We start from the raw sequence: 23,483 nt of genomic DNA, 5'->3' as shown, positions 1-23,483 counted from the left end.
CTACTGCCTGAGCCTCGTCACCCTGTAGAATGAACGGATTGTTGCAGTAATAGAAAATGTAACATGATTTTTTCACCAGTAGGGGGCACCATATGACTTGTCTGTATGTGTTTAGCAGACTAAAAATGACTGAATTTGAAATGTTAGAAAGTAAAAATGCAGACGGAATGTCGACACGTATAAACAAGTAGAATGATTCGGTTACGAAACAACCACTCAACCTCCTGAGCCAGGTCATGTTTTTGTTGTTTACTTTGTGTGCCTTAGACAGCAAGAGTGATTAATGAGGTCCTATCCCAACATTTCAGGAGCTTTTACAATGACATCGGATCTCTGTGCAGATCTACAGCAAGGTTCTTTCAATATTTTACTCAATAAATCTCCTCTCTTGGCCAATTTCACACAAAAAAATACACGTGAGCTGAGCCTTTATGTTGAAGTATTAAGTTACAAGAGGGACGAGACCGCATACCATTTGTTTTCATTTTAATTTATTTTCTGACAAGGCAAAACACATTTAAGCATCAAGAGTACATTTTTCTACACAAATGTACATCACAAAGCACTCCACTCCCTAGGAATAATATAAGAACTCATTTTATTTATAGGACTCTTGAACCACAAAATAAAATGCAAACAAAGGCGAGCCAATAACGTGCTACATCAATGTTGCACAACTTTAATACATTCCAGCAAAAGTCCTGGCTGAGGAAACTAAAATCTCTGACACAGTAAAGCATATTTGCCTGTCTGTCTCCATGTCCTGTGATTTGGGGAATTACCATAAAATATAGCTGACTGTTTTTCTGTTCATCAGCAGGGTGTCCCTAAAATCTGGCCATATAATGTACACACATTATACAATCCTTAATGTAATTAAGGATGAATGAATAATTTTATTTGTAATATGTAATATTATATATATATATAATACAAATACATATTCTTTATATATAATATATATACACTTATAATTGTATAGTATGCATGCATTTTTGCCGGAGTGTTCAGATTTTGGGGATACCCTTTGTATGGGAGCTCTGTACAATAGCAACAAGACAAAACCCCCACCAGTGGCCACATTGTGACAAAGAGCACTGTAGAGCCCAGAAAAACAGCCAACAAACAGCAAACTGCAAGAAAGACAGCAGGTTTCTCCTGCTATTGCAGTGTCCTTTCCTAAATGACTATACGGTAGCTCTAGGCAGAAATGTTAAAGAACACTCAAAATATATCTAAAAATCTTAAATGTATAATAACTTTGAGGGGTATACATTTGCTTAAATAAATACTTTATGGATAAACTCCCACTTAAGACATGGACGAATAACGTGAAACTAACTGATGTACATTCAAAAGGAAAACAACACACATTGCCTGGTTTCAGTGTTTCATTACAAGAAAGAAAACCAACACTTTTGCAAAGTGAATTAATACGTGAAACGATGTCCTAAAATATGTTTGGAGGACATCGTAGCCTTGTTGACATCCTGTCCAATTTTGCTAAAAGCCTGACTTCACCTTTACAAGCAGCGTGTCAGCACATGGACGTCCACGCTTCCAAATCGTGTTTTATTGTGGTACAATGTGAACTTGCACAAACACCATGGTGATATTGTGATGGACCAAACAAAGCTTCACCTTCATCCGCATAGAGACTGAATGGACCCTTCCACTGTGCAGTGCCACTAATTCATCACAAAATCATTCTGGAATGTTGTCGTAAAAAACAACAAAAATCTATGTGAAGAGTGTAAACATTGCAGTACTCATTGTGGATCTATTTACTGCACCGCCCCTAAATAACATGACCAAGTATAACCCCTTTGTCTGAGAAAACAACCTCAATATTGTCATCATTTGTAAAATATGGCAATGTTGGTTATATATTAAAATAATCTCACAAATGTTGTATTTCTAATAAGATATCTGTTACGTTAAGCTTATAATTTCACCAAAAACATTTAATAACGACTTGAAAAATGCTGTCCAATATTAAAACAATAAGAATCACATTTGGCAGTAGGTGCTCAAGAATCTATCGGCTAAACCTTTTGGTTGAATCAGGAATGAACCTCGACTGCTGCATAATGCAGAGGAGGTTGATAGTTGGCAGAAAAATCCGTAAGATACCGTCAGTATTATCACTTCAGTTAGTCAGCTGCGGAGCTGTGGTCGTGGTTAAATCAGCAGACATAAGCAGACGATGGCAGTGATAAAAGCATCTAAATGCATCCTTTGTGATTTGACCGGACAGCCGACGTAACATTAAGAAAAAAAACGTTGACAGTTTCTAACTTCACAGATCAAATTCCCAGCACAGCAAAGACAAAACCTGTGTTAATCTGGCTAATAAAAAATGCGTCAGTAACTCTACGAGTGTCGCTAGTGCCCTCACACTCAAACATAAATACATGAAACACAACGAATGACATGATGCAATGTTTCTCACAGAACTGCGATCTACAGCACATGTGGTGTTTGGTTGTGGGAGGAGTGGCTGGATGATATCATTGTCTAATTTCAATAATTGCCCATGACACAAAACTTTGGACAGAGAAGAGATTTTCAAAAGCTCTGACTCTGTGTTTGTGTGTGGAAGGGTAAAACTGAGCTTTTTGGCTTGTGTCGCAAGAAATGTGCGGCATTATATCATGTTTTTAAACCTTATTTCACAACATAACATTAAGCTATTGACTTAGTGGTGTTATAAGGCGCCTTATAACACCTTAAAGCGAGGCCAAACAGGTAGTGCCAAATCTAAAAAAAATAATAATAATAAATTAAAATAGGTAACGCCAAATCTATCTGTGGGCTGTCCAAATTTATTTGTGGCGGGCCACCACAAATAATTGAATGTGAGAGAAGCACTGACATTGAACTCGAACACAGAAGTAGACGCGACAAGTAACATTCAACCAAAACCTAAATATGATATTAAAAAGAGTGTATAAATATCAAATCACAACAAAACCACTCAAAAGGGGGTAACATTACAGTGAGTGAGCGGAGGACAGTGCATTAAAAGAAAGATACGCGATAAAATAGCAAACACACATTTAACGATATATAGAGAGAATACTGTGTGTTTGCGTGTGTGCAGATATAGGTGGAAATGTACAATTTACCAACACCAAACGGCCGGAATAGATTGAAAGGCTTGTATGAAACATGTACAGTACTTGAATGGGAGAACAATGGTCTAACACATGGTTCACATTCAGTCTGGACACACACACACACACACACACACAGGACTCAAATGAAATACCCAAATGTAATGGAATGACCTGAGGCTGCCTTTTCTTGTTTCTCCCGGTGCCTCCTTTCACCACCAGCATGGCTAAGGACCGGTCTAGGCATCTGCCTCCTCCAGTGCCGGCAGCAAGCCCTTCTCTGTCAGGTGAGCCTTAAGGGAGTTAAAGATGTAGAGCTGCTGGTCAGCCCGGAGTGCGAGGAGCTGCTGGATCACCTTGCTAGGATTGGGGCCCCTGAAAGGAAGCCACATCATGTCAATCGCACACAATCTCGACATGGGACAGAGAAATGACATTATAGATCAATAGTGTCTAGCAAGCAACTGTCAACTGTACATGTACTGTCTGTAACAAGACTGTCCAAACCTTTTCCACCGATGGCTGCTACAGAAAAATGTAAGGATGCTGGCGCCACTTTGATACATTTTGTGCATAAAAGATGCTAAAACCAATCACATGTAGGTTATTATTTGCCAAGATATCTAAATAAAACACCCACATCTTAGCTTTGTGTTATAAGTAACAAAGCAAATTAGTGTAATATCAAATAATGCAGGGTGTCACAGATCACTCCCTCCTTAGCAAATTTTTACGACAGCGCTTCTGCGACATCATGTGGTGCGGTAGCTCTTATTTTTAAATATATGAACATAAATGGTCAATAACCAAACTTCATACATGTAATATACTGTATTTGGGGTTTGTTTTATATAGCATGCAGATGTTTTATGACATCCACCAAGACGGAGCTACGTGAAAAGTTACGCAATGCACGTAGCGCAGATGTAAACGTCATATACGGTTATGTAAAACAAATGTAAATAAACTGAGTAAAACACATAAAATGCAGTTATGGTATATTTGAATGTAAACAACCATCCATCCACCCAAACATATCTTCCTAGCAAAGGCTTTTTGTCTGTATTTTTCTATTGGCGAAAAAAAACTTTACATGGAACCAGGAAAAGAGGGCTTATAGATTATCCATTTGCACCATGGATATGATAAAAAAAAAAAGATTGATTATGTTGTAATTTCACAAATCTAAATAACGTTTTGTGTGTGTGCGCGCTCTTTTGGGGGGGGGGGGCGTATATTGCTGCCATTAAATATCTACGGACGGCATAGATTGCACATGCCTAACATGTGACTGTCGAAAAATTGGCCGACCAGATGTAGATGCGTTCTGCACATGCGTAGAACCGACTACGGGACAGATTGCGCAGTGACATGCACGTTCATACGCTGTTAAAAACAAAATGCAAAATTGCACTTAAAAAAAATTCTGCAAAAGAGCGTGTCCGTGAAAGGTGAACCGTAATGCATCGAGGGAACACTGTATACACTCCTGATCAAAATTTTAAGACCAGCTGAAAAATTGCAAGGATTTTCATTTTGCACTGTTGGATCTGAAGGAACGAAGTAGATCTTCAAAATGCATAATGAAGAAATGGAAGTGAGACAAAAAAAAAAATTACTAAACAATTTATTCCAAAGAAGCATTAAAGTGAAATAGGCTGTTCATCAGCTGATCAAAAGTTGAAGACCACAGCCTTTAAAAGCCAAAATGTTGGCAAAAATGTGGATTCAATGTCATTTTCTGTCAGGTATTCACACTGTCATGATCTCTTGATGGCAAAGGCAAAAAAGCTTTCTCTCTTTGAATGCGGTCAGAGTGTTGAGCTGCATAAGCAAGGCCTCTCGCAGTGCGCCATTGCTGCTGAGGTTGAACGCAGTAAGACCGTCATTTTAAAATTTCTTAAAAGATCCTGAGCATTATGGAACAAAAACATCAAGTGATAAACCCCCCCAAAAAATGTCCGCGGCCCTGAGTCAGAGGATGCAACTGGGTGTCCGTCAAGACACGGCACGATCCTTGGCCCAAATGTAGGTTTTTACTTCTGCCGGGTCCAGTCCAATAACCATCAGACAACATCTGTGAGAGAAGGGTTTTAAGAGCAAAAAACCTCTTCATATGCATCGTCTCCTTCAACGTGTTACCCATTTGGAATTTGCACAAGAGCACTTAAAATAAGACATTAAAAGGTGGAAGAAAGTTGGATTCTCTGAAGAGGAAAAATGTAACCTGTCTTGATGGCTTCCAATGTTACTGGCACGACAAGGAGATCCCACCTGAGATGTTTTCCACACGGCACAGTGGAGGGGGCGCCATCATGATCTCAGGTGCTTTTTCCTTCAATGGAACAATGGAGCTTGAGGTTGTGCATGGGCGTCAAATGGCATCCCTCATGACTGAAGGCCCTCGTCTGTGTGGTAATGACTGGGTTTTTCAACAGGACTATGCTGCAGTTCACAGTGCCCGCCTGAAAAAGGATTTCTTCCAGAGGAGTAACCCTATCCTGTTTCCCTGATCTAAATCCAATTGAGAACATTTGGGGATGGACGGCGAAGTTTACAAAAACAAAAGCATTTTGAAGCTTTACTTCGAACTGCCTTAAGATCAGTGTCAACTTTTACAATTTTTACTGGTCTTAAAATTTTTATCCTGAGTGTATATCTCATTAAAAATGAATTCATTTTATTTTTATATTATGCCTCCAGATCTATATTGCCTCCAGGTCACTCCTAGTCTCCAAGTCCACACTCTGCATGACTTCATGCATGTGACACTGTTCTCTGTATAGTATACCAGCGTGTAAATTAATTTCCCCTTGAGGGATTATAATTTGTAAAATAAATGAAAAACTATCAAATTTAAATGAACTATGTTTTCATGTAGTTGTACGAAAGTTGAACAAAACCCACATGAAGTTTGGACTGCGTAATTCTCCCATTGTGTATACCTGATGAAGCTAGCAATGTATACATTCACAAAGGTGGCCATGAGGTACTGGCAGTCAAATCGATCCATTATTCCTCCGTGTCCCGGAATGGTGTTGGCAAAATCCTGGAAAACAAGACATTTATTGTAATCTGTCATGGCTGGTGAGTAGTAGTAGTACTCTATTAGGGATGGGCATCATCAACAAATTATATCTTCAGTGTTTCCCATGGATTCACTTATTTGTGGCAATTCAAAATGTGTGGCATTTTCGTTCATAACAAACTGTGTGTTTAGATCGATGTTACGACTCCGCACAGATGGCATCGTAACTGTGCTTCTTAACACACTTCATACACACACAATAACTGACTTGGTCACACATTATAAAGCATCTGTTCATCAATACAGTTAGATATTACATGTACAATGATGTGTACATTAGCTTTAAAACCAGCGCGCACACACTTACAAGGAACCCAGGAAACACCATGAATGTTTTCTTTTTTTAATTCCCTGTGGGTGTTATAAGGCACACACGCGTGTCTACAGGGGCACAGAATGAAACACACTAGGTAAGCAACTAAGGAATATTTTCTTAGTCGATTAATCTGAAGCTGCTTGTTTCAATTAATCCAGTGATCAATTAGGCCTGAGACGGACCAAATCAATATGAACCAAACACAAGTTAGTGTGGTTTGGTCCCCAACATATCAGAAAAAAGGCAAAAATGTTCATCACTTGTTTGTGTGTGTGAATTGAAGTATGTGAATATCTTGTTTTGCCTAAAACAACAATAATAGGTCTGCTTTCATGGATGACTAAGGAAATTAAAACATATTCACATTTTAGAGGCTGAAATCAGAGGATATTTAAATTTTTTCATTAAAAAAAATCAATTAATCAAATACCAAAATAGTTGTCGATTAATTGGATAATCGATTATCGATTCATAGATTAACTGTTGCAGCTTTACACTGAACTGTTAACTTTCCCTGTCGTCAATCAAGGAAATGTAGCCAAATGCCCATCCCTTCATTGTGTATTATACACCTTTACCTTTATCTTAAAGGCTCTCTTGAAGCCACTGGCAAAGAAGCCACCAAATGGCCCGACGATTGATGCGAAAGAGGACAGAGCGATGCTGTGGATCTGGAAGGGATAGAGGCGCACTGTGGTCTGCAGAGAAAAGTCGTAGAAGATTAGATGGAAGCAGTAATCATCTGCTGCTCTATACCTTTGAAGACAACTGTTTATACAGCGTTTTTTTTCCTCGTAGCAGAGCATTTTAGGAGTTTGTAGCAAAAGCAAAATAAAAAAACCTGCATAAAGAGTATATAACATTGCAGTGCGCTGAGGCCATGTGACGAGGAGCCATTTTTATTTTGGTATTGCAAACGTCCTGAACTCACCCATCCAGTTACAGACTCCAGGACACTGGGAAGTGCATAATCCTGAAGCTGGAAAAGCTCGGAAGGCTCGCATTCTACCTGGAAACTGTTGGAATCATTGTTGAACTCTACTGGGCATACAAAGTAGCGGTAGCCTGCCATCACATAGGAGAGCTGTGAGGAAATAAAGATTACAGTCGGCAAACTGATGACAAAACTCGGGCAACGCTGAATCCAGATGAATCCAGATTGAAGCTCTATAAATCATAGAGGAAAGACAACAAGCTTTGTTTGAGGCAAGTGACGTTCTGCTTTCTTCCCAGTTTCATTGTTGTATTGCTTGTAGTAGATTGAATAATATGGATTACTATTTCAAATACCAAATTAAATTCTTCAAAAGTAACAATATGGTGAAACTGACTGACTGTCTAAAAAGGCATAATGAAAAAAACGACATCTCACCATGATGCCAAACACGATGGTGGAGAACAATCCACCGATGAATCCCTCCCACGTTTTCTTAGGTGACAGCTGCAGAGAACACAGCACTTTAATGCACATAAAAAACTACATTACGGATTCCCCAAGTGGGGCTTATACTTCAATCTCAAAAACCTGATGCAAACTAACCTTAATGAGAGGGGTGCGTCCGAAGAAGAAACCAAACATGTAGGCCATAATGTCATTACAGATCACACAGGAAATTGGCACAATAAACCTATTGACATACGGGCATAAACAAAAGAAATCTTAGCTGGCTACAAACTGATTCTAATTTCTACAAGTCATACAACTGCTTACTTCAAGTCATACATTTGCTGCTAGCTGATTTGTGTAGTGCAGCAGCAAGACTGTTTACATACCAGATCATCCCTTCAAACAAGTTGTGAATAATGAGGTGAGACTGCGTCACAACAATCAGCAGAGTCACATGGGTCCAGCCAAACTGAAGAAAATCAAATTACAAATGAAGCAGTTTGGCAAGACACGGATTGCATTTAAATACACTCCTAAAGCTCCTAAAATCTACTGACAGAGAGTAAGTGCACACATTTCCCGGGACAATATTGGTTGTTACATTGTTGCATGTACAGCATATACTGTATAGTAAAATACACAGTAAAACGGAATTCTGATGTTAAATTTCAAATACAGTGGAACCTTGGTTTTCGTACATCCCGTTTTCGATTAAAATTGTTGCCAAAAATATGTCTCTGTTTTCATACACCGTCTCGGTTATTGTACAGCCAAACAGTGCGCCTAACAAACTAGTCTGTTTGTCTGCCTATCATTCCGCAAAATTGAGTGCCCAAACAAAGCATCAATGCATTGGTGACTCAGTCTCTGTGAAGAGTGAATGGTTCTTGCACAGTTGGGACACTATAGACAGATTCCAGCCAGGGAATTCTTTAATCATCTTTATTATGTGTGTGTTGGTGCTGTTTATTTGTTCAGAAAATGCACACAGAAAGATGAACAACTCCATATCTGTGTACTTTCTTCCTCCTACAAGAAATAAGCACTGTGTGCCCCGCACTAATGAGGTGTTCAAGTGCGCTGCTTATTCCTGAGTGTCAGACAGTTGGTGCTTTTTTTCGGCTACAAAATAACCCACCATGACGCCAAAGAAAGTTGCAAGTGCCAGAACTTTTATAAAGAGGAGGAGAAACACTATTGAATTCAAGAAAAAAATTGGAGCAAAGTACAAAGGTAGCATCTGTTACAACTGGATTGCAATGTAAAGGTTCCTAGTTAACACAGTTTGCAAGGGGAGCGGTTTAAGAGACACATAACAGATAGTGAGCCAGGCCAGTGTGTGTAATGATGAATGTATCTGCTGCTGAAGTTTACAATAAAGTTCAAGTGAGCAAGTATGCAGCTCTAACCGTCCACTAGGGCTGGGCGATTTACTTAAAGCATGATATAAAAACCAACCATATCGTTGATATCGATATATAGACTGGATTTGTGCTGTATTTCCCTCATCCCAGCAAGCAGGAGGGGCAGAAGTCCGGCGGCTCCAGTCAAAACGACAGCAAGGAATAAGCGGTAACTCAGTAATGTGGAGGTACTTCGAATTCGGAGCATAAAAAAATATTTTTCACCTCCTTAAAAATTGGCACAAACTCCAATAGGAGGAATGTGTGAAGCTGAGCGCTGTCTGCCGCGCTTCTGTTGCGTTCCTCATGAAAGGAAAAGCAAAGTGGTGCACTATTATAAAGAGGTGTCCGATCACATTGCTAAGATATGGTCCCCGTTGAAACAGTGGAAAAAATGGCTTTAAAAACCTGCTGAAAACGATGGACTTGCAATGTCCACCAAGCTTTGCAGTCACAATTATTTAGCACGACAAGCTCCAACACAAATGTACAATCATATTCCACAGACAGACAGTTGCTAAGCCTGATGCAGTTGACAGGTTGGTGTTCCTGGAACAAAATAAGGACATGCTTGTGTCTTCTAAAAATGTTTACCTAAAAAAATACTACTGTTCAATTCAAAGTATTTCTGAGTTGCTGACATTTAAAAATGTCCTCTTAAACCGGGCACTCCTTCATATTTTGTTCTTTTGTTATCAGCTGAGGATTTCAGCATAGCTAAAGGTTTGTTATAAAAAAGATTATATTTCACTTTTTCTATATTTACTTCAAAAAGAGAATGGCCAACTTTATTTTAGAGGCTATTTTTACATAAGTTTTTTTTTTTTTATCATCCTCATACTTAACATCCGAATGTTAAGTATTTATTTTAATAAAACAACTTGACACGCATATTTGGCTTTGATTTTGTATAGACTCCCTTTACTTAAAAAAATATCGGGATATACATCGTATATCGATATTCAACCTAAATATAATCGGTATATGAGTTTTGGTCCATATCGCCCAGCCCCACCGTCCACTCTAAATTTAAGTTTGTAACAGACGAGTGTGAAAGAACGTGCGCTGGGCTCTTCTGTCCACACGCCTCCTCACTCCACTCATCTGTGTCCGCCAGTCCTCAATAAAAGGTAAAAGTGACGTTCAATCCATTTCATTCATCATTTATAAAGTATGTTTTTCTCATCGTTTTTGGCATGTAAAACTATAATTATTCTCTATAAAATGTGTTTGTCTATATTCCTGGGTGTCTGCAACAGATATGCATCCATCCATTTTCTATGCGGCTTGTCCCCACTAGAGTTGCGGGGGTATGCCTATCCCAGCTCACTTTGGGCGAGAGGCAGGGTACACCACAGGGAAGTCTGGAATAGATAGTCACATTATTTCCTGTGGAAAAAACTGCTTTCATGTTTGGGCAGTTCGGTTTTTGTCTTACATTTTGGGACAGAGATCGGGTTAATGATGGTTAATGATTAGTTATGAAAACCGAGGTTCCGCTGCACTATTGATTGCATTTTAAAATAACTTCTGCTTTATACACATTTATGTGTAATACAGTAACCACCTTTCCTACCAATTCTGTTGATTTATGGGTTGACAAGACAGACTTACAACTGGACTCAGGATGTTTAATTCTCTCTGACAAGGGGTTATAAACAAGCTACAGACAAAGAACAGCAGGACAGGACAATTCTGAACCTGAAGGAAAGTAGAAAACTATTGAATAAAATATTTAGCAACACACACATACTTTGAACGAAAAGAAAAATAGAGATAGAAGCTAGAAGATCCACATCAACAATCTGTTGGAAATAACCGAACAGTGTTGTGTTTTCAGTTGAAATGAAAGCCTGCCAGCAATTTCTAGGACAACCACTTGCCCACGTGTCTAATACTGTAACTGTAAATGCCCTCTCGCAGGCCTCATCAATAACCAAATGCCCCTAAGGGTGGAGGTGAGGAGGAGGCCGCTTGCTACTTACCATGTAGAATTGAAGGCGGTAGTGCTTCTTCACCAAGCTCAGCACAAACATGCAGAAACCTGAAATATACACACACTTGTCAATGCAATGCACATTAGAGGCAGATTAATTAAGTCAGAATCCAGGTCATCTTTGGTCAAACGGAATACTTTTAGTTTGACCTATTTTAGCTGAAAGCCAGTGTTGATATGCAGCGAGTGACTCAAGGTTGTTGGATATGTTCTATTTATAGTTTAATAAGGACTGGGGAGGTGTCCTTGTAGATCAGTAATAAATTGCAAATACAAAGTCTCTTAGCCACTCTCATTAAAAATTGGCTCAGCCATAGCTCCTTTGAATGAGGAGAGGAGGAAAAGCAAGACATTGCAGTCTATATTCTACTGTACTGTACTTTTTTGGATTGACTACGCATTTTGTCTTAAGCCACTTCCTCAAAGTACAGCAGTTGACTGAATTGGTACATTTTAGTAAGGAATCTGATACAAAACAGTCTGCAGCACAACAAAATGATACCCGGTCTTTATACAGTATATACACAAAGGTGGTCCGTGGTTACGAACGAGTTTCAATCCTAGACTGTGATGTTAGTTGAGTTTTAGAACTTTTACCTAAATTATACCAAAAGTAACATCTACGTCACTCACACTGTACACAGAACACATGGAGGACATATAAAATACTGCAATAAAAATATTAATGAAATAAAACAGTAATAAAAAAAAAAAATACTTCTTGTCTTGCAGGCCTTTCTACCCTCTTAAAATATTGTCCCAGGCTAAAATGAAATCACTGAATCCACAACCCCTCTAGCATTCAATAATCTTTATTTTTAATGGTCGCGACAGTCGAGCAGTTAGGACCCAAATAGTGGCCAATATTGGTGAGTGTGTCTCCTCTCTCTGAGCTTTTTATGATGCACATTTTCACTTCCATGGTGACGGTTGTCCTTTTCTTTGGTGCGCTGCCATTTGGGAGACATAATGAAGTCCAAAAAGTTAACTAAGTGACGTTATTCTTCCTCACTGTACTGTAGCTAAGCAGGCACAAGCTGTATTCATCCTCCCAGCACAAGGCACACACTGCATTCTTGTGGTGCATATTCTTCCGCCAGCACACGCTCCATCTAGTTCTCGAGCAAGTCTCATGTTTACGGACCAAAATTAAAGGGATAGTTCGGATTTTTTGACACGACGTTGTATGACATCCCCACCAGCAGTGTAGTGCATCAACAGTGACTTGGTCCCGTGAGCAGAGTTCAGGTCGGTTTTCATTCTGGAGGAAAGTGGTTTCAGCTAATTTCTGGGGTCTCTTAAGTTAAACATTTTGCTTCTCAAAACAATATGCGTTGAAAAGAGTTAGTACATTTGCATCACAAAACCTTTGCCCACAAAAAAGTCAGACCTCTCTGCGTTATTTTCTCTCTGTTGGTATCACTGCGTGCTGCCGCTTGTCCATCGTTGTGTATGACTCTTGCATTGTAGCGGTTTTCATCCACGCATGTAAACGCTGTGGAACACATACACAACAATGTACAGGCAACAGCTCGCAGTGATACGATGGGAGAACGCCGAGCGATTGTGAGGTCTGATTATTTTAGAGGAGGCATTTTTGTGATGCAAATGTATTACGCTTTTGAACGCATATTGTTTTGAGAAGCCAAACACTTTACTTAGGTGGCCCCCCCAACTAACCGGAACTATGTTCCTCATCACTGAAATCCGACCAGAACTCGATTCAAGGAACGAAGTGGGTGCAAAGTCACTGTTGATGCACTACACTGCTGATGGGATGTCATACAACTTCATGTAAAAAAATCAGAACTATCCCTTTAAGTCTTTAATTTATGAGAGTGTGTTTATAACCACAGGACGTCGCAAACCAAGGACCATGTGTATTTTGAGTCCACAAACATGATTTTGAAAAGCTATCCTTAATTATTATAGTATATGAAGATGGCATTGTGTGTGAGTTACTGTTATACCTGTGAGGTAGAGCGCAAAGGAGATAAAGCGATGGTATTTGCTGAGGATGCGAAGCGGCTCTTCCCTTTGCACCAGTGTGAAGAAGTAATCTGTGACCGTCTCGCCATAGAAGAAGTAATTGACACACAGCAGGAAGTACCTGTATGAAAACCATGTTAACCCTCACAAGCTTTATGACAACAACAAACATTTGTAGATGCAGTACTCACAGCACAATGTGTGATGGACAAAATTGTGAAATTCTGAGCAGGGATTCAAGACAGGAATATTTCATTACTAACTATTACCTACTATAACTATCAACTATTAAATTTATTCATTAGAAATTCATTATAATTGCACACTTTCTACCATTCAGTAGGTTAACAACAAAAGAGTATTATCTTTAAAAGTTAACAATTATAAATTGTTTATGTACTCACCAAGTATTTTCAATTTACCACGGGAGGGTGATTGTCTAACTAATAGACCATGGAGGGACAAAGGGAGTACTACTACTGTAGTGTATGATCACAGAACATGTAATTTATTATCCTTTACTTGTTGATTCACTTAATGATCTACACCTACACTATATTTCAACAACTAAGACACCAAACCTCATGAAATCTGCAACAAATAAAACATGAGATGCAATAAGGGGGGAAAAAAAGTGTTTCATATTGATTTTATAGGTGGAGGCCCTCACCAACTCAATGTCCTGAACCACGGCAGATGGTACGAATGGTAAACACTGTAACCAATGGTGATGATTTCTTGGAAGCACTTGATCTGAACACACAGGACCTGCAAACGGAAACACCCAGTTACAAAGGACATGGGTACTGTTGAAGTATCATCACTCATTTGACAGGGCGTAATCATGGCCACACATAGAGTTGTATGTAGGTACAGTATCAAGCAACCTTTCTTAAGGAACATTTAGATTTGTTGTAACAATGACAACATAACTAGAATGTCATTCATCACGAGCTTTTAAGAATGATTTCCATCCCATCATCAACCTACGGCTTTTTTGCACAGTACAGTATGACTGCCATGATGTGGTTGCCATGCTGCTCGGCGCTGGTCATACTCACAATCATCATAAGCACCATGGGGCCCAGGTAGATAATGATGAAGAAGAAAGAAATCATGGCCAGAGTGAGAATCCCTCGAACCCACCAGTTCTTCCATCTGAAGGATACAATGTGTGTTTTGAAAAACAGTATGGGAGCTAAAAGAAACATTCAAGAAGCTTATTCTTATTGAAATAAGCATGTAGAAGATGAAATCTGTCCACCAAACTTTAGTGAAAGGAAACTCAGGTTCCTTGATATTTTTTTCAACAAAAACAAAACAAAAAAATCTCCTTTTGTAGCATTTAGTGACATCCCAACTCATTACAACAGAAATTAGTATGTCTGGATAAAAAGTGTCTGTATATTAAAGTATTTTTAAGTTTTCAGTTTCAGCCAATAGTCTTAAATTAAGAATCACAGACAGAAAGTCCTTAAACTCGTAATGTTAACGGTCAACTTTCATGCAGAGTTTTGAATAAACTACAAACTGCACCTTGAGGAGAGCCCGGACAAGGCTTTATTTAACACCTCTGGGGTGTCATCAGGTGGGACTGGCACCTCCGGGACCCCCGAGTCCACCTTGGTGTGGCTGTCCGCCCCTTCATCTTTTTCTAGCTTCAGCTCACTATCTGAACCCTACAATAAAAACAAACAGAGAAAAAAAGTTAATATTCCAACATCATGGCAGCAATATGGGCCTACTGATGCAAAAATATAGATGTATTCATATGTTTCAAACGTAGCACTGTAACTAGTTGCAGCAGAAGCCCACTTGACACAAGTAATATTATGAATAGTAAATTGTAAAAATGCTTGTAAAGTACTCCAGGTTTGACCTAGCAATATCGACTACGTTTTAGTGCCTCTTGGTTAATGCAAAGTACCTGCAGGTCCTCACAATTTTTGTTTTACTAAGTTGTGAGTTGGCTGACAACTGTGTGGTAGTTGTATTGCCAAGTATTATTGTTATATTAAGATTCTCATGTATTTATTTATAGGGGTGTAACGATTCATCCACTACATCGATGCATCAATTTATAACCTATAGATTCAACCACATCGATCTGTGTTTAGCAAGTTTCCATTCCAGACGACATATATTGATCTAACATCGCTTAAAAAGATGATCATTCGACTGAATCGATACTAGGAAAGCATTGGATTTAAGCACGTCGCACGGTGGCCTAGTGGTTACCATGTTGGCCACACAGTCAGGAAATCAGGAAGATCTGGGTGGAGTTTGCATGTTCTCCCTGTGCGTGGGTTTTTCTCCGGGTACTCCGGTTTCCTCCCGCATTCCCTAACAAAAAACAACGGGAATCTAGGAAACTTCACCTGCACTGTCCAGTATCCAGGTATTTATTTCACAGTCACACTGGTTGAATTTTTGGCTAAAAGGTTACTGAATCGTTTTGGATCGTATCGTTCTAAATGAACCAATATCCTCCTTGAATTGTATCGGCAACCACAAATTGGAATATGAATTCAGTCGTTATTAAAACGAATCGTTACAACCCTCTTTATTTTGTTTTTAAAACCATTATCATGTTTGGCCACGTTCAGTGTTTTCCACAATCTGTCTGTGGTGCTGGGTTGCAGGAGTGGGAGGTTTGATGATATCATCTTATTTGCATAATTGCCCATGATGCAAAACTTCAGCCTGAGTGGAGATATTTGAAAACTCAGACTTAGTGTGGACGGACAAAACTGAGCTTTTCGGTTTGTGTCATTAAAAATGTACAACATTATCTCATGTTTTTAAAAAAGTTACTGACTAGATGGGTGTTGATTTCATTTCATGCAGCGATAGACTTGTGTGCCTGCACCTTATAACCCGCATAGGCAATGAAAAAAAAAAACATTCATAATCAAGATCAAGATCAAGATCAAGATCAAGAGAGTTTTATTGTCATGTGCATAGTAAAACAGCAGTTATACCATGCAATGAAAATCTTATTCTGTTCATTCTCCCAAGAAAAGAAAGAAAACAAATGAAAGAATAAGAACATAAGAAACATAAACACATAAACATATATACCAATAAATTAAGCAACAACAACAGAAGAGACATTAATACAAGTAAATAATACAAATAAACAAATAAATAAATAAATAAATAAAGTGCTATGAGTGTGTGCGTGTGTTGCGTGCGGCGTGTGCGAGTGCTTCGTTGAGGAGCCTGATGGCCTGTGGGTAAAAGCTGTTTGCCAGCCTTGTGGTCCTGGACTTCAAACTCCTGTAGCGTCTGCCTGACGGTAGGAGTGTGAATAATGAGTGTTGTGGATGTGTGCTGTCCTTGATGAGGTTGTGTGTTCTGCGTAGGACTCTAGATTTATAAATGTCTTGCAGTGAGGGGAGGGCTGCCCCAACAATGTTCTGTGAGGTCTTGATCACCCGCTGGAGTGCCTTCCTATCACGTGTTGTACAGTTACCGTACCAAACAGTGATGGAGGCGGTAAGGACACTTTCGATAGTGCATCTGTAGAAGCAACTCAGGATTGTGGTGGGCATGCCAAATTTCCTCAGTCTTCTCAGGAAGTACAGTCTCCTTTGGGACTTCTTCAGAATTTGTTGGGTGTTGTGAGACCAGGTGAGGTCCTCGCTGATGTGTGTGCCAAGGAACTTGAAGGTTTTCACCCTCTCCACCTCAGTCTCATCAATAAACAGGGGTCTATGCGGCTCCTTTTCCCTTGTTCTTGGGTCGATGATCATCTCTTTAGTCTTATCTGTATTGAGAAGGAGATTGTTATCACGACACCAAGCTATGAGGTCCGCCACCTCTCTTCTGTATGATGTTTCAACACCACCAGTGATCAGGCCAATGACTGTAGTGTCATCCGCAAATTTAATGATGCTGGTGTTGTTCTGGGAGGCCACGCAATCGTAGGTGAAGAGCGTGTAGAGGAGTGGACTCAGCACACACCCCTGTGGGGTCCCAGTGCTCACAATTCTTGAGTTGGATGTGCGGTTGTGGACTCTGACTGACTGTGGTCTGCCTGTGAGAAAGTTAAACACCCAGTTACAGAGGGAGGGAGACAGGCCAAGTGTGAGGAGCTTATTTGTGAGTTTGTGGGGGCAGACTGTATTAAAAGCAGAGCTATAGTCTATAAATAGCATTCTGACGTATGTGTCCTGGCCCTGTAGGTGAGAAAGGGCTGTGTGGATGGCAGTGTTGACTGCATCATCCGTGGACCGGTTCTGGCGATATGCAAACTGTAGAGGGTCCACAGTTGCCGCCGGGATGCTCTTTTTGATGTGGGTCATGACTATTCTTTCAAAGCACTTCATAACAATAGGAGTGAGTGCTATAGGGCGATAGTCATTCAAGCAGGTCACGTTGCTCTTCTTGGGTACGGGCACTATGGTGGTGGACTTAAAGCATGTCGGTACAGATGCTTGTGCAAGCGACAGGTTAAATATGTCAGCAAGCACATCAGCAAGCTCTGATGAGCAAACCCGAAGTGCACGTCCTGAGATGTTGTCTGGCCCTGCTGCTTAATGTTTCCTTGGCTTCATAAAAGTGTGTCATTGTACACCTAATACAATGATGAACAGATGCATTACAATGCACAACCACGTTAGCTGTGGTATGCGCGTATGAAGTGTGTTTAGAGCAGAGTTACTTTACCATCTACAGTAGAGACTTGGAACAAGCTATAAAGACAGTCCAATTACAGTATAATGTGTTTGTGATTGAGGGCGAACAGGTAGCGGCAAATCTAAAAGAAAAACTTAAGAAAAACGTACCGCCAAATCTATCTGTGGAGGTCCAAATTTGATTGAGGCGGGCCACCACAAATCAATAAAGGTATGGGAAACACTGATATTGACTACTGTATATCAAAACAAACACTGATGTTGACTATATCAAAACAAACGAGCTACAGGAGCGATATCAACTGTGACGACTACATACTGTAGCTATAATTCATTTTGTAAAGTCTCACAAAGAAAACACATTATTTTTGCTGTCTGTGCCATTTGCTGTACAACATTACTACTGAAAAAGAAATTACAATTTAAAAAAGCATATTCCCCACTCAGTAGCTGTACAGTACAGTAGCTTTGGCTGGAATAAAACATAGTGAGGTACCTGTAAAATCTTGGACTAACTAATAATGCTCAAGAATCAAACACATTGTATCTGTGCACAGGTGGAATGCCTTTTAAAACACTGATCTTTGTACTGCTGCTCTTCACACACCACTAACACTAACACTGACCGGAAGACTGAACTTGCTGCAGTCGGTGACCAAATTAGGTTTGAAGTCATCACCATACAGCAGATGGTTCATTGACCGTATGCTGTGCAGCTGGCAACACGGTACTCTACAAGCTAGGATCACATTTTAAATCACACCTAATACTGTAACACAAATCATGATTTCTTCCTTTAACTATAGAGTCTGCAGTCTGTGACTGGCGAAACTACCCTCCCCCCCAAATGACATAAAAACACGTTCTTTACTGATGTGCAAGTCTTATCTTAAGGCAGTAAAGTGGATCTCTCGCTTGTATTCCTATACCAAAAAAATGAAACCAAGTATACATCTGACAATGATCCAGTCACAGTTTGAATTATTTTCAATTCTAAAAAGGCATGCACAAAAATGCTTGCGCACATCTGCACGCAACCTTGCACGCCTGGTGGTTTCCATAGAGACAATATCTGCCTTTCAGGATGCTTGATTTAAAAATAGCCCCCTCTGTCTCACATAACGCTGAGCCTGTTATAGTCGATCTAGCGTTCCAAACAACAGCAAGCAGGCCTCCTCTTCCCATGAGGCGCACAGACATCCAAGTAAACAATCGCACAATCCAGCAAACAGTATTTTTGGCCAGGAATAAACGTTTGTATTTCTTGTGGTGTGAAACGTTTTGGAGGAAAAGCAGAAGGACAGACACTAATTCCCCCACTCAAGATGTCGAGGGATCAACGCAGGCAGCAGCATTACGACATGTCGTTCTTCCTGGAGGAGCAGGCAGTGGATAGGAAAAACAAAAATTTCAGAAAATTATATTTTATGTAAACGGTACCACCACCTGACTTAGTGACTTTCCCCTTAGCAAACATTTTTATTTGCACGCATTCGCATTTGTACTGCACAATACATATCAACCAAAGATTGTCAAATGTGAAATGTGAGTACAGTAATCCCTCGCCACTTCGCAACTTCATTCTAGCACCATTTTTCCAAACTATATAAATAAATCATGCTGTTTCATGGTTGAATACGGCCTATTATTAGTCAAACAATATGCATATAGAAGCAAATTTTACACATTTTCTTTCTTAAATTAAGTTTTTTTAAGCATAAAAATGAATAAATGAACTAAAATACAAATATAAGACATTCAGAAGAGGCATTCAAAGATGCTGTGAATGATATGTAGTATTGTACAGTGGTCACTAGGTGTCAGTAAGTTAATGTCACACAAATGACAGACTTGCTCGGCGGAACAACAGGCTTTTATTGCAGGTTTGAATTATTTCACAACAGACACAATAATCCCTGATAAAACCACGGGCTAATGTTGCAGCTGTAACCCACGCCAAGTTAAAACTCAATTCTGAATGCCCGATATCACTATCTGTCTGCCCACCACTCAGCTCCCCTAAAGAACACATTTATAGCAACACATACAAGCACAAGCTTTACTTAAAGGAGTGTCCCGATACAACTTTGAATTTCCGATACGATACCAATTTTGAAGCCATGAATATCGATACCGGTATTGATCCAGTATCAACACGAATCATACATTCATTTATTACTTATTTTGTACTGTAAAATGTTGGAAAAGCATGAATCCTACATACAGTTATTACTTATTTTGTAGGGTGGAACGTTAGAAAAGACTTGATCACGTGATATTACTGAGACAGACAGAGAACAATAGAAACAGTAGGTATGAGAAAAACTCACCCATTTACTTATATATGCATGTGGGGTATAGTTTAGAAGAGGTTTCTTCTACATGGACTTATACAATAAGGGGTGCCCATTACAGCGATCTCAAAGGTAGTGTGGGTCGCGTGTCACCCACATCATAACTGTCTTTATAGATGTCACATGACATCAGTCAGCTGACATTAAACACCCTCCTGAATCGCTCTTGTGCTTTGGCGGCAAAAAAAAAGTGGGGAACAGATGTCAGCAGCCACACACAGACAATGCAACTTTCATCTTTTTATTCTTTACTATTTCATGATGAATTTGAAAATGTGCCCATTGCTGGAAGCTTTTTAATAGGTTGCCTTGACTTCGGCTGCATTGTCTTTTGCATTATCATTTTAATTTCTTGAAAACAATATATGTAATGTTTGATAGCCAATGCTAACTGGACATAATACATGAAGTGGATATATAATGAACGCTATTACACACTTAGACATAGTACTCAGTTTATGTACAAAACTATTGAGAAATTATGACATTAACATTCAGCCCCCTCCTGATTCACTCCTGTGCCGCGGCGGCACAAAAACAAAAAAAGTGGAGAACAGATGTCGGATAATGCAACTTTTATCTTTATTATTCTGATTACGGATAAACTAACTCAGTGGTAAGATTCCTATATCGATAACAAAAGTTATCTGTTCACTGGTAACTACTTATGTAGGAAAAAAAAAGTCAACTGTTTCATGGCTGCGCTTCACGTCATGAGCTCTACTAGTATAGAAATGTGTTTTCTCCATGTTTGTTTGTTAAACTACCATTTCACGATGAATTGGAAAATGTACCTATTGCTGAAAGCTTTTTAATATGTTGCCTGCATTGATCATTTTTATTGTGTGCACCCTTTATATACATGTACAATGCACATAAATATTCATATTTATAAATAAAATACATACATACATACATACATACATACATACATACATATATATATAAATAAACATAGAGAATATATATATTCTCTATGTTTATAGTGGGAGGTAGATCTTTGGGACAGAGTAGCCCACAGGCTGAAAAAGTGTGAGCACCCCTGTGCTATATACATACATGTATAGCCTATTATTTACCTGTTGACTACACTTAATTTGAAATAAAATATCTCGCAAATATCATAAAAAACTACACTTTATTTTGGAAAAACATGCACCGGAATCACCAGTCTGCCCTGTTGGCACTTGACAGACAAGGATTAGAAGATAAAGCAGAGAGAAAGGCATTTAAAGTTATGCATTAGACAGGAGCAAAATTACCTTTTTGGCGCGGTTTGGAAAATAAATGAAGCGGAGTTACCCCAGGGGAGTGGAGAAGAAGGGAAGGCATTAGGAAAACAAACCGTAACTACCAAATGTGTCAATCTTTTTCACAGTCACAACAAACGCACGACAGCCAGACACTCTTGACAGCAGCACAGCAGAGGACAATGCAGTAGTTTTAGGGATGAAGCTGAGAGTAACGCTTTTCATCACAAGGATGTGAGTATTGAAGTGGTAAACTATATTAAATGTTGCTTAATGTTCTTAACAATTACAGTAAAATGGTTGAGATGATTCGCTTGTTTAGGTAATGATCCACCAGAAGGATTTGAAGGACTTCATCTAGCTCAGGAAATAGGAGAATTTTCTCATGATAAACACATGATAAACATTAACATTTAAAGTCATTCTTGGGGCAGGTACATGAACATGGCTATGTAGCTATAGCAATTTAAGATGACATAACTAACAGATTTCAAAAGCAGAAGAGGTGGCCTAAATGACATACTGGCAAAAGCGCTAGCCTTTTGTAAAAAATGTAATAAGAATTAAAAAAACGTTTGTCAGGGCAGTACAAGGATGTGGAGGACCCCAATCACTGGGTTTGCCTTGAGCCCCCAAATGACTAAATATGCCCGACCACGACCCCTCCAGCTTCAACACACACGCTGACAACAAGGAAGCACATTTCCTTCCTGTGCACATGAAGTACATACAAGGTTGTGTGTAGGTTCAAAAACCGCGAAATCCTGAAGGTCTGGTATTTCAAATAAGATTGAGACGATCCGCAACATTATAGGAGCACTTTGGCGGAGAAATAGTGCCCTACTGTGAGCGGTCGGTGGCTGGAAACAAACAAGAAGCCACATTTGAAACAAGACAAATACATGTTCGATTCCACATGGCTGTGAATTAAAAGGATTTGTCTCGATGTATACATTACTTTCTGTAATAACACGGTCCCTGTGCCGATGAATTAGGACTATCCGTTGGCCAGCTGGCTAACAAGCGTTAGCATCACATTCAGACGGCAGGACCCATTCGGCGCAAATGCGAATGCTAACCTTGTCCTCAGATAGCTGCTGTTGTAACGTCTCCTCGGTGTCTTTGGTTCCACGGTGCCTCAATTCTGCCGTCATCTTAGCAAACCACAGCCAAACGACAACAGTGGAGCTCCTCGGTTCCCCGACACAGGGTACACTCGATGTTTTTTTACACAGGTTTACCTTACATTACTGGCGTAGGTGGGAAATTGGAACTCAACTTCCGGTTTTCAAAATATATCCCGAGCAGCTTCGGCTACTGTCACAGTAAGGTTAAAATAAATGCTAAGTTGAAGAGGCAGTTCTAAGTTTTGTTGTGTTTAAAACTGTAAAAACTACTAAAAATGCACTGTATTATTTGCTCTACTGCTTTTTATTCGGGTCAAAGCTCAATATGTGGCTTTATTTTTACGGTGGGTCCACGCTACATACGCTGCGCTAACGCTACCTTGACAACGGTGGCAAACTGTGACGTCATTGATGCGAAGCGCAAATAACTGTGCAAATGTTTCACCCGGAGTTGAACATTATCGAGAAATCACTTATGCACAATCAATTATGGGGTGCCTAATGTAAAAATTCAATCCCACTTTTTGTACCTATAAATTTTTAATATTTAGCTCACCCTTCTCAGTCTCACAAATTTTCTTCACATTTGGGTTAATTTTTTATATTAAATGAAATGATTAAATCTAAAACGAAATGCGAAATCTAAATGCATAACTTCAATGTAAATGGTAAACATAAATTTAAATCTTAAATGTAAATATTAAATCAAAACACAAATGTTAAAAATAAATTTGAAATCTAAATATTAAATCTAAATGTACAAATACAAATACATTTTAAAGCTAAATCTCAATATTAAATCTCTTGTGTACATAAA

General features: G+C 39.3%; 1 protein-coding gene across 1 annotated transcript; it reads right to left on the bottom strand.

The window, feature by feature from the left end:
• Positions 1-581: 581 nt before the first annotated feature.
• On the bottom strand, positions 582-22,798 carry LOC129180173 (phosphatidate cytidylyltransferase 2-like). Its single transcript, XM_054774350.1, has 13 exons — positions 22,619-22,798; positions 14,832-14,974; positions 14,357-14,453; positions 13,966-14,063; positions 13,277-13,416; positions 11,296-11,354; positions 8,294-8,376; positions 8,061-8,148; positions 7,893-7,961; positions 7,452-7,604; positions 7,099-7,218; positions 6,062-6,165; positions 582-3,491 (listed from the first exon to the last, which is right to left on the bottom strand). Exons 1-13 carry the CDS (start codon positions 22,691-22,693, stop codon positions 3,356-3,358), a joined length of 1,365 nt encoding a protein of 454 aa, XP_054630325.1. The 5' UTR covers positions 22,694-22,798; the 3' UTR covers positions 582-3,355.
• Positions 22,799-23,483: the final 685 nt, after the last annotated feature.

The sequence above is a fragment of the Dunckerocampus dactyliophorus genome, chromosome 4 (assembly GCF_027744805.1).
Source record: "Dunckerocampus dactyliophorus isolate RoL2022-P2 chromosome 4, RoL_Ddac_1.1, whole genome shotgun sequence".
NCBI classification, from domain to species: Eukaryota; Metazoa; Chordata; class Actinopteri; order Syngnathiformes; family Syngnathidae; genus Dunckerocampus; species Dunckerocampus dactyliophorus.
The sequence above is the reverse complement of the archived record's forward strand: the minus strand, read 5'-3'. Positions and strand labels throughout refer to the sequence as shown.